Source organism: Pipra filicauda, unplaced genomic scaffold, assembly GCF_003945595.2.
Source record: "Pipra filicauda isolate LSUMZ 115617 unplaced genomic scaffold, ASM394559v2 scaffold67_size6003252_pilon, whole genome shotgun sequence".
NCBI lineage: Eukaryota > Metazoa > Chordata > Aves > Passeriformes > Pipridae > Pipra > Pipra filicauda.
In genome coordinates this window covers 2322477-2338408 of record NW_024104842.1, presented here as the reverse complement: position 1 = coordinate 2338408, position 15932 = coordinate 2322477, and the positions used below count along the sequence as shown (strand labels likewise).

At 37.5% G+C, this 15932-nt stretch overlaps 1 protein-coding gene across 2 annotated transcripts in view; it reads left to right on the top strand.

Moving 5' to 3' along the window:
- The window catches only part of WWC2 (WW and C2 domain containing 2), a 103165-nt gene that overhangs the window by 56520 nt on the left and 30713 nt on the right, over positions 1–15932 (top strand). For both annotated transcript variants that reach the window (XM_027735820.2, XM_039388730.1), the window contains 5 exons: positions 2183–2312; positions 2998–3144; positions 4071–4144; positions 8801–9043; positions 14620–14709. In XM_027735820.2, the coding sequence (XP_027591621.1) occupies positions 2183–2312; positions 2998–3144; positions 4071–4144; positions 8801–9043; positions 14620–14709 (684 nt within the window). The remainder of the gene's footprint in view (positions 1–2182; positions 2313–2997; positions 3145–4070; positions 4145–8800; positions 9044–14619; positions 14710–15932) is intronic.

Genomic DNA, 15932 nt, shown 5'->3' with positions numbered 1-15932 from the left:
GTTTGGAGCTGAGTGATTGGAGTTCATTTCCCAGTTTTAATCAAAACACCTTGTAACTATTGCCTGTGTATTTTAATAGATCGCTTCTAAAAAATAGGCATTTTTTTAACTGTGAGAAAGAAAATCTGGTGTAGGAAGTGACCAGTCATAATCAGAAACATGTCAAAATGGATGAAAAATGTGGGGTTTTTATATGAAGAGTTTGAAGTCAATTTGGGACTGAAAACTCTCAGCACCTAAGGAGGATCCTTCTTCATTTTGACTTAAACAGAAATGTAAGATTTGTCTGTTATTTAAATATAAAAAGACCAGCAAGGATAGATGATTGAATTTAACCATAACACAGATCTCATTTGTAGTAAAATTTGGAAGAAGAAAGACGTATTGATTCTAAAGCTTAAGGTAATAAAAACTCATGCTGCTGTCCCAGGATTAAAGGTTAGCCAATCATGCTGATTTTATTATATTAATTCAACAATGAAGTATTGTTTTAAAGCAGCTTGCTCACAAGCCATTTTGACAGGAATCCAAAGCATGTTTCAGAAACTGTCAACAGCATTCCACAGAAACACAATGGACGTTTGTTTTTAAAATTCAGTCAGCCACTTTCAAACAGTACTAATCCCATTAATTTAAAACAGGATGATGGAATATCTTACATGTCAGAGATCCTTCTTGTCTATCTTAATTATATACAGAATAAAGCAGTTGCAATTTGAATGTGGCACGTCATATTCTAGACAGCATGTGGTGTATTACCCAGCTGTTCATTCATGATCCCAGTTATTGATGTATCCTGTATCTATTTGACCTTAGCAACCTGATAAGTTACCAAAAATTGAGTGTTGTCAGACAGCAAGTGCCTGCCTATGAAAGACTTTGAGGAACTTTCAAGCTGAAACAAATACATCCTTGAATAGAAATGATTGCAGAGTCACATAGGTAATTTTCTTACATAAATGCAGTTTAGTTTGTACAAAAACTGAAATGTGAAGAAAGGAGAACAGGCATGCTCACAGCTTTAAAGACTGCTTTAGAACCTCGATATCTTTGTGGCCAAAACTGGAAGAAAAATAGAATACAGTTACAGGTGTTTTGTGCAAGTTGCTGTTCTTGCAGGGGGTGCTTAAGATCACTTCTGATCATTAAAATGTTTGTTCATTCCTCACTCACAAGGTAAAAGACTTTCAGCAAAGATGATGGATGATAATAAAACCCAGAAAACCAATTGCATTATAAAAGAATGTATTCTCTACTAAATGATTGATTTTTGTCAAGGTGGCTGTTGATTTTAATTTTGTGAAGCACAGCTGCAGTCATTTCCATGATGCTATGAAATATTCAGTTAAACTAGAGACAGGAGAAATATGCTTACAAACTATAGTTCTTGAAGGAAATGTTGAAATACTAAAATGAATCATCTTTTTATCTCTACGTTTAGGAGGGATTTTTAAAATTATTTTCAATTTAATTATTTTCAATTTAATTAATTCAATTTTCAATTATTTTCAAAATCCTGATAGTTCAGGAATTTAATGAATTGTCCAATCTATGACATATGGTATTAATTATCTAGAGATTTTGTGAATAAAGAGAGCCTGGTGACTGGCTGAGCACAACAGCTGTACCAGATGGTTAATGCCAAGGATTAGGGTGAACTAGACGGAAGCTGAGACAAGAATGGTGCTGCTTATGTTTCTGCTCAGAAAGGCTGATTAGTAAGTACCAAGAAGCTTGCCTGTCTGCCCATGTCCCAGTGCAGGTCTGGGTAGAAGAATACTACTACTAGTAAATTCTGCTTCTGTAAGGATCACAGACATTTAATTGTATGAAAGGTGTACCCAAAAGCTGCTACTGTGCTGCAGAGTTATGGTGGGGATAGGAATTTTGGCAGTGTTGTCAGTGATAACTCGGTACTTGTGGTAGAATGAATAGAAGTCTTTTGGTAAGCCATTCTCTGGACACTGTCTGTATGCTACATAGCTTTGACATTTTTGCCCAGGATTAAGTAGTATTTGAATGGAGATTTCAATGTAATTTTTCCTTTTTGCATGTCTGTTACAGAAAATGGTATCTCATCTCCTTCCTTTCTGTTCTCTAAGTGTGCTTCTGCCTGAAGTAGAACAGCAGAGATGTTAGTATTATTTTCTGTATCTGGTATTAATATTCTCTCTTTCCACAGAATTGACCAAAAAATGTCTGGAGGCCAGAGTGGGTATGAACTGTGTGAGGCCAAAGCCATCCTGAGGGAACTGAAGTCCATCAGAAAGGCAATAAGTTCAGGCGAGAGAGAAAAACAAGATTTAATTAAGGTATTTTGAATGGTCGATGCAAGTTTTGTGTGGATTTGTTTTAATATGATTCACTTCCCAGATGATAAATACTTTGCATTTTATACTTTTAAGGGATTCTCAAAATTCTTTGAGTCAAACTAGTATTAAAATCCATTTTCATATGCAGAAACTGAAGCCTCTGATGTTCCTAGATCTAAAAGCCACTCTGTTAGAGAATATAGATTTTTTGAACATGTATGTAAGGTACAATGTATATGTTACCTCTAAATCACAATTTAGAATATAAAGTGGACGAAATTGAGATGTGTTTTTGAGATGCAGGACCATTTTCTGAATCAGTGAAAGTTTAACAAATCTAAATTGTCCTATTTCCATTTCTGAAAGCAAGTTTTTTTGTTTTAATCAACCAGATATTTAATTGGTTGACAAGTAAAAAAACCCCCAATAAAGCAACAAAACTAAACGAAATCCCAAAACAGATATAAACCCAAATGAGTAGTTTTTGCATTTTCACAGGTGTTGGTTACCCTTAGTGTCAGCTATCAATGGCTTGATTAAAAGGATGGTTTGCTTAACAGGAAATAAACATGCAATTTTTATAGTGGAGTCTTTTATGTAAATATCTTTTGGAGATAAACTGGTATAAACATGGTAAAAGTGCAAAGGAATTTTAACACCACTTCTTTATCTGTTTCCTGGACAGAGTCTTGCAAAGCTGAGAGAGAAATTCAGTCTTGACCAAACCATTGAAACATCTGAACCAGACTTAAGTTCCAGTTCTGTAAACTCCCAGCTGTGTTTTCCTAGACAAACTCTGGATACAGGGTCTCAGACTGACATTTCTGGTGAGGTGAGCTTTTTTCCATTTTGTCCAGTGTAAAGAGAAATTGAAACAGACTGCTACAGTTAATAGAACTGGAATCAAATGACTGTTCACTGTTGCTGATAGGCATATATATATATATTTATATTTATATATTTGTTTCAGAGAATTACTTAGAATCAGGTATCTGGTTTTTTTGTCCCTTGAATTTTAAATCAAGATTCAGATGAACTTTATACATTTAGCATTGAAGCATTTGACTATCTAATTTAGTCAAATAGTTCCAGTACAGTGAAGATTGATATGTCTCTAGGATATGTTTAACCTTACAGATGTAATTCCCTATGAAGATTTTTTTAATTTTCAGAAACAAGATCACAGAATTTAAATGTGCAATTTCATTTTACGGAGCTGAAAAACTGTTAGTGGAACTACTTGTTCAGTGATTTGGTAAAACCTTCTCTGTTCCACTGATGGTATATTTTATATACACAGACAGCTGTGCTTAATTTTGGCTGTTTCTTTCAAGTTCTGTGAACTAAGGATGTAAGGAAGAGAATGTACAAGGTTTTCCAAACAAAGAGAACTCTGAAATGCACGGACTTAATTCTAAATTACAAGTTCAGCGGAGTTCAAAGTAGAAGATCAAAATTTTGGGTACAATCACCATAAGACCTCTTTGAAAACACTCTGAGAATATGGACTACTGGTAGTATAGTAGTTAAAAATAGACGAACTGGCTCAGAAGAAAATAGTGCTGTTTTGTACATCACAGTAGATGAGATCTTAACTAGGCACTTAAAAGCAAGTGTGGTGCTGGCTGCAGAGTGGGTAGGGAATCTAGTTTTGATTTTAAGTCGTGATTTTTCTATCCTCTGCCTCAGTTTTGTTGATTCGTTTAACAGCTTTGCACAGTGATAAGGCTACTTTTTTTTTTTTTTCCCCCTCAACAGATTGGAGCAAGAAGTAAATCAAATTTAGCAGAGAAGGTCAGACTAAGTCTGCAGTATGAAGAGGCCAAGAGAAGGTAACGAGGCCGGTTGATGTGTTCGGTCACAGCCTGGAGCCGGGAAGGTTCCGGATCCCTGCGGCACTTATCCTTGTGCTCGCAGCGACACCCAGCGGACGGCGCTCCTGCCGTGTTCCCTTCCCTTCCGAACTCAAGCAGCTTCCAGGGGCAGCCGGGGCTCTGGAACAGTATGTTTGTCATTTAGTGCGAAGTTGGATGTGTTAAGAAAGAAAATTAAGACAGTGACAAATTACTGGCAAGTCCGGGATCAAGGGAATAGAGTGAGCTGACTTTCTGCTGAAAGGAGCTGCTAGGTTATTTATGTCCATTATATCCTTCTTTGGGATCATCATTTTACTTTACTATACCACTGAAGGCTCTTCAATTTCACATTGCTACATATTTCCAGTGCAGATTTAGCAGGCTTAATTACTTCTTTTTTTCCTGGGACTTTGGATAATTTAAATACTTGTTATCACTGTGGGGTTGGTTTTTTTAATGAGTTTAACCTGAGGAGAAAAGAAATCTGAAACTGCTGCACTGATGAATGTGGAATGCCTTTCAAATAAAGTTCTGTGGTAGTTGCTCGTGAAAGCAGTGCCATTTTGATGAATTGCCACAGCACTGAAAAATGGGCATCAAAAGGCAGAACATTCAAGGTTCAAATGACATGTCTTCTGGGGCACCAGAAGTGCTACATAATGCTGGGGGAAGCTTTACTATTGAGATAGCAATCTTGTATTGTATTATTTTCTTATATTTGTCACGAAATTAATTGTCAGCTATTCAGAAACCTTATTGGTTTTGTTATGTAGGTTCTTCATGATATAAGGGAAATAGTAATCTAAAAACTATCCCACACTCAAAGTTCCTTTTTTTACTATAAAGAACTAAGCAAGGCAACAAAATAAAAAATAATACTTTTCCCCAGATGAAAACTGTGCCTAAAATACTATTTAATCTGAGATTTAAGTATTATTTCACTTGGAATGCTGTGGCATGGTCAGTTAGAAAACTACGAAAATAAATTTGCAACTTGTAAGTACCAATTAAAGGCATAGTTGGTTTAAGGTTTTAAAGGCAGGAGGCTGCACAACTATTTTTTTGCCTAATTTTATATGTATATTCTCTTCATACAGAGTAGTAGCTACCATCCTTGCCAGTAACAACAGTAATCCTTTATATACTCATTATGGATCAAAAACTTTATTATATAATCAATGCATTCATTGAAGACTGCTAAGGCTATTGTGTTTGTTCAGTATTGAACATGTGTGATTTTGGCTAAGAATCATCATGCACATAATCTTAATTGTCAGGTGGTGGTTTAGATGCAGGTAGATGGCATTTTTTCTCAGGCGTAATTCATCCAAAACCACATCATCCTCTGCTCTGACTGTGTCTTGATACCAAGAAGTCCCAGTATTGTGTTTTATCTTTCCTTTGTAGGAACAAAAAACCTGGCAGTAAGTCAGTTTACCACTTCTACCTTGGAGGGGGAAAAAAAAGAACAGTACAGTGCTCAGAGTAGGGAGTACTGTAGCACAGGATCTTTCTTTCTCACAAATTAGTTAGCCAAGAACATTTCAGTGTTCATAATGTGGAATAATGAAGATAAGTAACAGTTTGCACATAAAGTTCAGAACCTAATTACACCTTTTCCCCAGTTATTTGGGCCACTGTAGTCATCACTGTAATTTAATAAGGGTTGACCATTTTTTCTGAAATATTAAATGTGCAAATTCTCAAATTTTTTTATAATATAACTAAGAGAAAGAGAGGATCTTGTAAGTGAACTTCTCTACTTAAAAATTATCAGGTAATTTTGTACATTGCAGATTTTCTGTTGCTTTGCCAGCAGAATGTCTTGAGGAGGTGGAATGTTCATAACTATGCTAATTTCAGTTGCAGGTGTTATTCAGAAGGATCTGTACAGCATGCTGACAGTCCTATGCTGATGTGGTGGAGATCTGGCAAATATTCCTTCTTGGCCTGTTGTGGCTTCCCACCCTTCAGGGGAAGGGAATATGCAAGATTCAGAGATGCCTGTGGTCGAAAAGGAATGACAAAAAGTCAGAGAGTCTGCAAAAACTTACAAAATTTTATTAGTTAATTATACACACGGCATGGAAATTGGTATGTTAAATCCACACACTTTGGTGAATTTTGAATAAGGGGTAGGGAGGAGAGAGAGGTTAAAGAGAGGGAGAGAAGAAGGAAGGAGGGAAAGAAGGAAGGAAACAAAGAAACAAACATCACCAGCCCTGGCTCCATTGTCAATGTAGCTGATAGGGTGTCCAGTGTCCTGGGGTGCTGCCCAGGCTTTGTGGGGGTACCTTTGTCCCCGCCCTGAATATAAGTTTCTTGCTTTCTATGCAGATTAGTTATGTATAGTCCGTTCTTCTAACCCTATCTGGAAATGAGTTGAGGGCTTCAAGGGTCTTGATCCCTCCCTATTGTGTCAGCCTTTGGTGGACAGTCCATGCCCGCTTCTCTATCTCATTCCTGTGCTTGTGTTGTGTTGTGCTTATCTCCGGAGCCAGAACAAGGGCGTTTGACCCAGAAAAGTGTTGCCCTACCCCTGTATGCCCCCCTTCTCCAGTCACATCCTGTTCTTTCTTACAGCATGTTCTTACCAACAGTCCTTGGTTGACTCCACAGCCATCCAGTGTCCGTATCTGAGGCATACACATTAACCCCTTCTCTTCTGGGCTTCTACACCTGTTGAGCAAGGACTTCCTCCAACGTGTGAGACCAGTTCAGTTTTCACATCCATGTAGTCCTTTGTCTGTCTGATAAGGCAGCTGAAAAGCGAGGAGTTGTCTTATAGCAGAGAGAGCAAAAGACCAGTTTGGAGACTGCCATCCCATCCCGTAAGACATCAAGCAGCTGTCAGCAGCAGCTACTTTCAGAGTAAGGTTGGGTAGAACCAGTGACCTAGAGATGAAAGTTTCGACATTTCATTATCCATCTGAAATTATTTGGTTGTTTTCCATCTAAGTACTGCTCCTCTAAGGGACTGTTGAATATAAAAGATACATGTAACAGCTGCAAAAATGTGTTGAAAGTCTTCGCGTTATTTCATCCCACCATTTGGTTACAGTGGCACTGCTGATATTATTTCTGTTTATTTTATATGCAGTTTTTTTGTGAAAATACCCTGAGTCAAACTTGTTCTTGTGGGGGTTAGGTGGAGGTATGGGTTGTTTGCATTTTTGAAACTGTTGTTTTTAAATTGAGGTGCAGGTAAGAAGGAAATATTACCTATGGAAAAAGAAAGGGGTGGTTTCCCTTAAGCTTCTAGTATGAGCAATGGGATAGTTAGATTCAACATAAATTCTTCTTAGCTTGGACCATAAATAAATGCCTTAATGTACTGTAAAATTAATACCAGAGATGCAAAATAAGCATGATATTATTGTTTTTGTTAATCACTGAAAACAAACTGGAAAGAAGAAAAATGCTTTCCCAGAAATCTGTCAGAACTACACAAAGATTATACATGCCAGATTATCTCTGTGTGTTTTTGAAGTGTAGTATCAGGCATTACCTTAGTGCTTGGTAACATTGAAGTTGCACAGGCTGCTATCATTTGTTGAGCTGATTTAGGTGCATTTAACTACGACAGCTACAGGTAAGTAAAAGTAGCAAAGTAGTTTCTCTCGCTCTAGATTGTATGGGAACTTCTGTTTTGATGTGTCCTTTCTCTACCTTTTCCCCATCATACAAAAAAGAGATGCAGAAAGCTGTACATATTTCAAAGCTTCCATATTCTTGAGCTATGCAGCTAGTTCAGGTGTGGCTAAGCCTGGAAGTGACTGAAAGGTCTCATCTTACTAGATATAGAGCACCTATAAAGGGAATTTTTAGGCTTTCCCAGTGGACAGTGAGTCTTTATTGCAAGACATGCACTTTTTAAGCTATGCTGCTGAGCCCATAGACAGAATGATTATGGAGACTGAATACTGAAAATAACTGGTCTTGATCATGACAAAGCTTTAGTACAATGATAATGTAGATTAGTTCCTGCTTCCATTGTGTGGGTGTATCTGTGCAATAGGTTTGGATAACCAAGACTTGGCTGTCTTAACTCTGTGGTTTGACATCTGCAATGGGAACAACAGTTGTGCAAACTTAAACTGTTGAGTTAATAATCTCTTTTGTGTTTAGGTAGCCGTTGTCCTATTACCTTTCATTTTAATTTCATAATTTGTCTTGGGATTTGCATGCATGTGTGATACTGAAGTGAGCACCTTGCTATGGTGCACATTCTTTCACCATGGGCATTGCCATTTCTGAGGAGCAGTCAGCCTCCAACAGTTTAGGAGAAATCCATCATACTCCTGAAGAAGTAAAGCATGGTACCACTACTATGTTACCAGACAGATCACTTTCCATAATCCTTTTATTAACATTTTGACTTCTGCTTGAATTTGGCATTGGAACAGGAGCAACTAATTTTTAATGTATGCGCATATTGCTGTTGGCCTGGATAGGTGACCTGGTTCTCCGGCGTAATCTGCGTTCTTGTGAAGCAAAACTAATTAAAAATAGGGCTTTGAGTATAAAATGTCTTTATGTCCTGATACCTTTCAAAATACTGTATCACTTCTCTCTTTCCTGGGATTTGTGTGCTGTGCTGGGCTCAGGCAAATCTGCTTTGTTTTATTTTAGCATGGCTAATTTGAAGATTGAACTCTCTAAGATGGATAGTGAAACCTGGCCTGGAGCACTGGATGTGGAAAAGGAAAAGCTGATGTTAATCAATGAAAAAGAAGAGCTTTTAAAGGAGCTCCAGTTTATTACACCATGCGAACGTACTCAAGATGAGTTAGAACATCTAGAAGCAGAAAGGAAGAGGCTTGAAGAAGAGCTGGTGTCTGTAAAAAGCACACCCAGTCAAGCACTTGCTGAAAGGTAAGGGGTTGTCTTCTGCTAATATTAAATGCTGCATTCTGCAATCTAACCTTTGTACTCATTACAGAACCTGAACTATGCCTTTGGTTACAGTTCTATGTAGTTCTTAATTAAATTTGTTATTAGCCCTATGGGCAGAAACACAAAGAAGTCTTCTGTGAGAGAAAGTGAACACTCTGTATGCGCTCTGCAATATCAGTTGCTCTGCGTTTGTTACCAGAACGAAAATGCTTGTGACAGATGTTAAATAACTGAGGAATGTCAACATACCAGCAGGAAGCCAATACATCATTCACTCGTTTCTGATAATAGCTGTAAACTGTTTGAACTTGGGTTACAAAGATTACCTTGATTGTTGCAACATCTGAAGCCTTTCATTGTGAGTTTTATTACATACAAAAATGCAACCAAAAGGGGAAAAAACCACCAAAAAGTTCAGATGAGAAGTATAATTGCTGCAAAACTTTTCTAAGTTGCTGTTACCTACCTGGTAACTGGAGCAGCACAATAAATTGTTTTAACCAGATTCAGAGTTTGAGAAAATCAAAGCTGTCTGTCGTCAGCTGTAAGTGGAAATAAATTTATGGGCACCTCTAGCACACATAAAATGCAATAAACAGAAAATGTCATTGTCTGTATTGGTTTAGTATGCCTTACTGATGTAATACAATCAGCATTGAGGGGCTTTCTTACTTCCCTCTACTAAGAAAGACTTGGTGTTGCTCCAGTTTCATTGAATGATGAAATTCCTATTAGTGGCATTAGAAGCTGGATCCTTGGTTGTAGCTGAGTAGCAAGAATGTGTTTTTTTTGTTTACAAAGTTCATAAGTGTGTATAATGCATGATTTTTTAACGTTTTTACACTTTATAATAGTTTAAATTACATTACATTGATAACCCAAATATATTCTAGAAGAAGGGTTATGTGCTACTGGAGCTATATTTTTGCAGGAGAAGCTCCCTGTCTGTACTAGTAGTATTTAAAGTACTACAGATCTGTTGCTCTCTGACTCCATTAATAAGTGGAGAATAAGGGGTCAATAATAAAAGCAAATTCAAAAATCATTTTAATCTAAGATTTTGATCATATGCTGTTGTAAGTAATAGCTAAATCTTGATTCATGGTATAAATAGGCAACTGGTGTCTGAGTCTTGTGTTTTGGATTTGCTTGTTTAGTGCCAAAGAAAATTCTGCACCTGACTCTTTTCCCATATGTGGCAGATGCCAAACTTGGAGTACAAAGGGCAAGTAAAATTGTCCCCCAGTGTCAAGAAGAAATGAATTTCCCATATATAGTGACACAATGAGTGTTCAGAGCTTACGTTTTTCACCTCTGTTTTCCTCAAATTTTTCTCCTGATTTTTAATCCAGAAAATGTGGATTTTTTTTTTTATATTTTTTTTTCCTGAGATTACTGTAAGACATCATGTTTTACACTGCTGGTTGAGGTAGCACTTATGGTAGCTTTTGGCTTGCTTTTTTGTTATTCCAGTGAATCTCCAGTGAATTTCTACCTACAACTGTTTATGATATTAAAACTGTCTCCCTTGTTGACTTCAGAGCATGTAAATTGTTTTACACCAGGCTATTTTGAGGATTGTTTCTCATTTGTCTTCTATAAACATAATGTTCATTTTGTAGAAGGATTCAGATGGTGAAACTTTTTCTGAAATTTAATTTGAAATTAATTAAATCAATTAATTAGTGATGATTAATTGTATCAGATAAACCATCAGCGTTTTGTTTCTTGGAGATGAGGAAGATTTTCCTCTCCATTATCAGTGGAGGAGCCATCTTCAAAATGTTGTACTATTGTTGCATTATTATTTTCTTCCCTGAAGTTTCGTGAATGCCTTCAGTTTGCAATGTTCTCACAGGTACTGATAATGAAGCAACAGTGTAAGAAGCTGTGGATTGTGCAGAGCTTAATGTTATGAGGGTTTTTCATAGGTTTGGTGGTTTGTTTCTTTTCTTTATTTCTAAAGTGAAAAGAAACAGAAGACGTGCTCTGACTTAAAATAAAAACATTATAGCATAGCCCTGGGATATTTTGGAGTGGGATGCTGAAATTGCCACTAGTAGATGTATGTGGATTCAATTTACAGAAGGAGGGTATAGATCATAACATATCAACTTCAAAAAGGCAGAGACAGGGCATACTCTGACTGCTTTAAGAAGCCTTCCAGCAACTGAGTAGAAATAACTGGACTGGGGAACTGTTGAGAGCTACTTACTACTTTCTTGTATCTGCATTGGTGTCAGGGAGATTCCATTACTGCTTTAATCCTTGGCAAAATCTCCCGAGTAATCACAGGCATTTAAACAGTTGCATGATTTAACTGCTCAGTTGTGGTGTTCCCTGCAAAACTGGCACCTGCTCTTGTGCCTGTCATAAACAAACATGTCCACATAAGTTTGCACTGAAAGGTGAGGTATGTGCACTTTAACTTTTTAATGTATTTTCTTTTAAGACTTTATGCCCCTCTCAGCGATGTTACAATTTAAGATCAAAACTGGAGAAAGACATCTTACTAAAACTGAAGTCCCTCCTGCAATGAGTAATAGGTTAATTGAAATAGGAGGGATGCAAACAGGAGAGACTGAGAGAGGCCTGTGTCAGAATAGATAACACTATGATTGTTTAGGTGTTTACATGGGTTTTTTGATATTAAAGTTCCTACTTATGCTATAAAAAGGGAAGGTTCATTGCCTGAAAGTTTTAGAGGGGTTTTTTTTTCCATTCAACCTAATGTAGAATGAAAATACATCCCTTGAATCTCAATTTGTTGTGAGATAGTAAAATTGTTTTCATCATGCATCTTGTGTTTGTGACTTGTGACTAACATATATCTGAAATTTATCTGCAGGCATTAATATTTGTACTTTAATTACTAGTACGTCAAATTACATCCAGGAAAGAATTTTTTTCAGGTGCTAAATTGTATGGGATAAATTATATTTTATCAATTTCCTTAAGATAATAAAAGAAAACAAACTGTTGATTGTGCTTTGTGGAGGCAAAAAACAAAAAACCTTTTAGTTCAATAGTACAAATTCAGTGGAACAACTATAGGTGTCTCTCTAGAGGACTTGAGTTAGAGAAAATCCTAAGCTTTTATTTCCTTTCCTACCTTCTACCATTAGCAGTTGAACACACAGAGCAATTTCTGTGCCTCTTCCTTGAGGAAAAAAATGATAGTTCACTATTGAAATGCCACAAAAGAGCTCGTGAAGAGCACTCTTGCTTGGGAAAAGCAGGATAGATTAGGCTTTAAAAGAAGACAGAAGGCATCAATAAATTGTAAAATGACTGGAAAGAGTGTCTGATAGTATAGATAAGCATAACTGGTTTGGAAACCTGTGTGTATGTCTTCCTGGGCAAAGAATGAAATACCGTGTATGCTTTTAACAGCCTTGGCAGGCATTGGCAGTTGAATCCATCACTGGAGTGTAAGAGCACACGGGGTGTGGGCAGTCGAGTGGAAGTTCACACCCTGGCTGACCTCAGGGTAACTTATTCACCTTTGCATAACCCAGATTTGCTCGCTGAATAAGCATGAGTGTAAGCAAGTGCTTTTCATGCTTTGCTGAATCAGAGACTTTTTACTGGTATCTGACGCTCAAAGGGAGTGAATTCTGGGAACTCTCCAGTATTTCATTCAGTTAATTCACTTTGCGTAAGAAAGCAATGGTTGATTTTTGTTTTTTTTATTTGAACTGTTCTCTTGCATTTGAATTTTAATTTATACATCCTTGAGATGACAGAAGGGCTAAAGGAACCATTTCTGAGAATGAACCATTAACTTTTTTTTTAATCCGTTAAAGGAGGGGAGTTAATTTCTTGTTTCCCAGATTAGTCACTTGAGAACTCGTGACATGTATCAGTTGACTGAGCAAGGGCTAGACGACAATATAGTAATCACAACTACAGGAGGATTTTTGCTGAATCCACTGAGGGAAACTAGTTTATTCAGTGTTGTAAATGGAGTGATAAAGGAAATTATAAAAGGAAAAAAAAATCACTGTAAAGATTAGTGAATCATTTCTGCTAGCAGCCAACCAAGAGGAATTGGAGAGTTCCACCTTTTGTGGCTTTAGAGCTATGCTACATAATGAAACAGGAGGCAATAAATCCTACTTTTTCATAAGGGTGAACCTTAAGCATTACAATGCTGTGTGGCTCTGAGGTGATGACAAAGCTGTTGGGGATGTAGAAATCTTTACCAAGTGTTATGACCCGCCCCAGGAAAAGAGGGGGGGGGGTAACCCAGGTTTTATCAAAAATTCCTTTGGGGTGGATTAAAGCAAAACGACACTAAATAATCGGTGTATGAAAACATATATTGATAAGATTTATTTTAACAATTTTGAATCAATAGGTAAGTTAACATTTTTGGGTGCTGTCATAACCTTTCTGGGGAGGAGAAAAATGCATAGGGGAGAGAAAGGCAGGATAAGAGCAAGGGAGAGTAAGGGAAAGAAAAGCTGAGAGTGGACAGATGTCCATAGTCACCGCCCACGGGGTCCAGCGATGAAACTTGATAGTTGCAGCTTCCATGTCTGTCACTTGAAGTGGTGGTCTTGATCTGCTGGGGGTGAAGGAGGGAAGCCCCCACACTCCAAGAAGTTATGAATTATCATATCCATGGTCAGTGTCACGGGCCATGCCTCGAGCCTCCAACCTCTCCCTGGGCCCTGCGCAAGAGAGCTGCTCTGTCTGGCCTGGCTCCCGCCTTTCAAGTTTTGCAGAGGGAGGGCGGGTCCTGATTGCTCATCAGATGTATCAATAGTCAAAAGCCTGCAAGGTCAGCTCTTGCCTTTTCAGGACTTCACACCTTCAGCACTGGAGGGAGGGAGGGGCCCGACTGCTTATCAGAGGTATCATGCAAGTCAAAAGCCTGCAAAAGTCTCCTAGAATGCATAAATCATTAACCATTTCAGTCTCTGACACCAAGGACTTCAGGACTTCTAAATGTCATCTGTCATCTCAGAACCTTTCACTGAATGCTGCTTTGGCTTGTTGTACTTTGTCTCTATATGAAGATTCTGAAATTAAAGGGAGTGCTTTGATTTAAAACTTGGAAATATCAAAACTAATTAGTGTTCTCTTGGGTTTTGATGATTTTATTTTTTTGCGGGGGGAGGGGGGTTGGGTTTTTTTTCCCTGGAACTGTATTAACTGAGGAGCCAGTCTGCAGCATAGCTTTTAAAAACTGTATTAGGGCAGGTCTTATTACACTTAAGTTGCAGGTATTTTCCCAGTGCTCATCTGTTACTCTTTTATTGAGTGCATGTTCTCCTTGGTACTGTGTGCATGTCCCAACACTCTACTTGCTTGTGCACTCTGCAGGTTTGTTACAGTGCTTGGAATTCTGCAGGTAAAGTCACTCTGCTGAAGCAGTTCAGGCTTTACAACAGGACTGAGAGCTAACACAGTATTTTGGATTTTAGTAGCTGTCAACCTGATAGAAATGTGAGGGATCTTCACTTTGTTTCTTTCTTACCTATAAAGTATTTTAGCCTACAGATTATTCTCTAATGCTTTCCTGAACTAATATATACATCTCTTTGCAGATTAAAATTGGAGGAGAGAAGAAAAGAGTTGGTGCAGAAACTCGAAGAAACTACAAAGTTAACTACTTATTTGCATTCACAACTTAGGAGGTGAGACTGTACTGCATTATGTAAAACCTGTTTGCTAGTGGACCTGGATGTCTTAACTTCATTCTTAGGTTTTTCTCTTAGCTGGAAGCTCAACAAAATTTGTTTAATATTTAAGTAAGAATATGCAAGTGTAATAGTGTCAAGCATTTTGTCACCATGATCACAAGTTCTCTACTTGGCCATATCTTCAAAGTCCTGTCACTGTGGAGACCAAACAGGTTTTCAGATTTCTGTCTAAAATGAGTTATTAGAACTGTAACCTTCATTCTATGAAATAACTGTAGAGGGTTAATGAGTACATGTATGCATGTGAGTATTTAGTGAATAGTTGATTCTGGTTTGATTCTTCAACACTGATTTACACTATCTGTAGACAGAAATGTATCCTCAGCTGGATATTTTTTTCCTGACAGTCATTGAATCAAAATTTGAGTCTGAGTTTATGAAATTCATAGTCATAACAAAAGAGTAATCAGTTACAACAACTGTAAACTCAACTCATTGCTCTGATGGGAATTCTAATATTTAATTATTATAGGATCATAGAATCATAGAATGATTTGGATTGAAAGGGACCTTAGAGATCATCTAGTTCCAATACCCTTGACATGGACAGGCACACCTTCAACTATACCAGATTGCCCAGGGCCCTGTCCTAGGGGATTCATGATACATGTAACTGGTATTAGGGAAGAGTTTCTCTCACTTCTGGACTATTACCTGGGCTACCAAACCATGTGTCCTTTATATTTATTTAGAAAATCCTGCATTTTCTTGCATATCCCACTGGGATACACCAATCAGACACTGTAATGTTTACCTGTTCCCTTAGAAATCAAAATAGGGCTTTAAGAGGAAGAATGTTTTTAAGTGTTCTGTAAAGTTCCTCTCACAATGTCATACATCCTATTCATTGGATCTAGGCTGGTTTAGCTATTTCAGACATCTCAGCCAGATCCCATAAATGTCATCTTGATTGGTGATTAGTTAGGGAAAGACTATTTTAAATAATTTTTGAAACTGTTTTGTACTCCTGTATAGACTTTGGGAAGTCTCTTTGTCCTGTTAAAAGAAGCTTTCTAGTCCAGTGGAAAAATTTTTCAAGTTGATAGTTCTGTTGTTGTTCAGTAAACAACTTTTAAGTGTTTAGAAGGGCCTGCTTGAGTTATTTCCCAGCAGTCCTTCAGAGCCAAGGCAGTGACACTCAGTTTTGCTGGCATGGC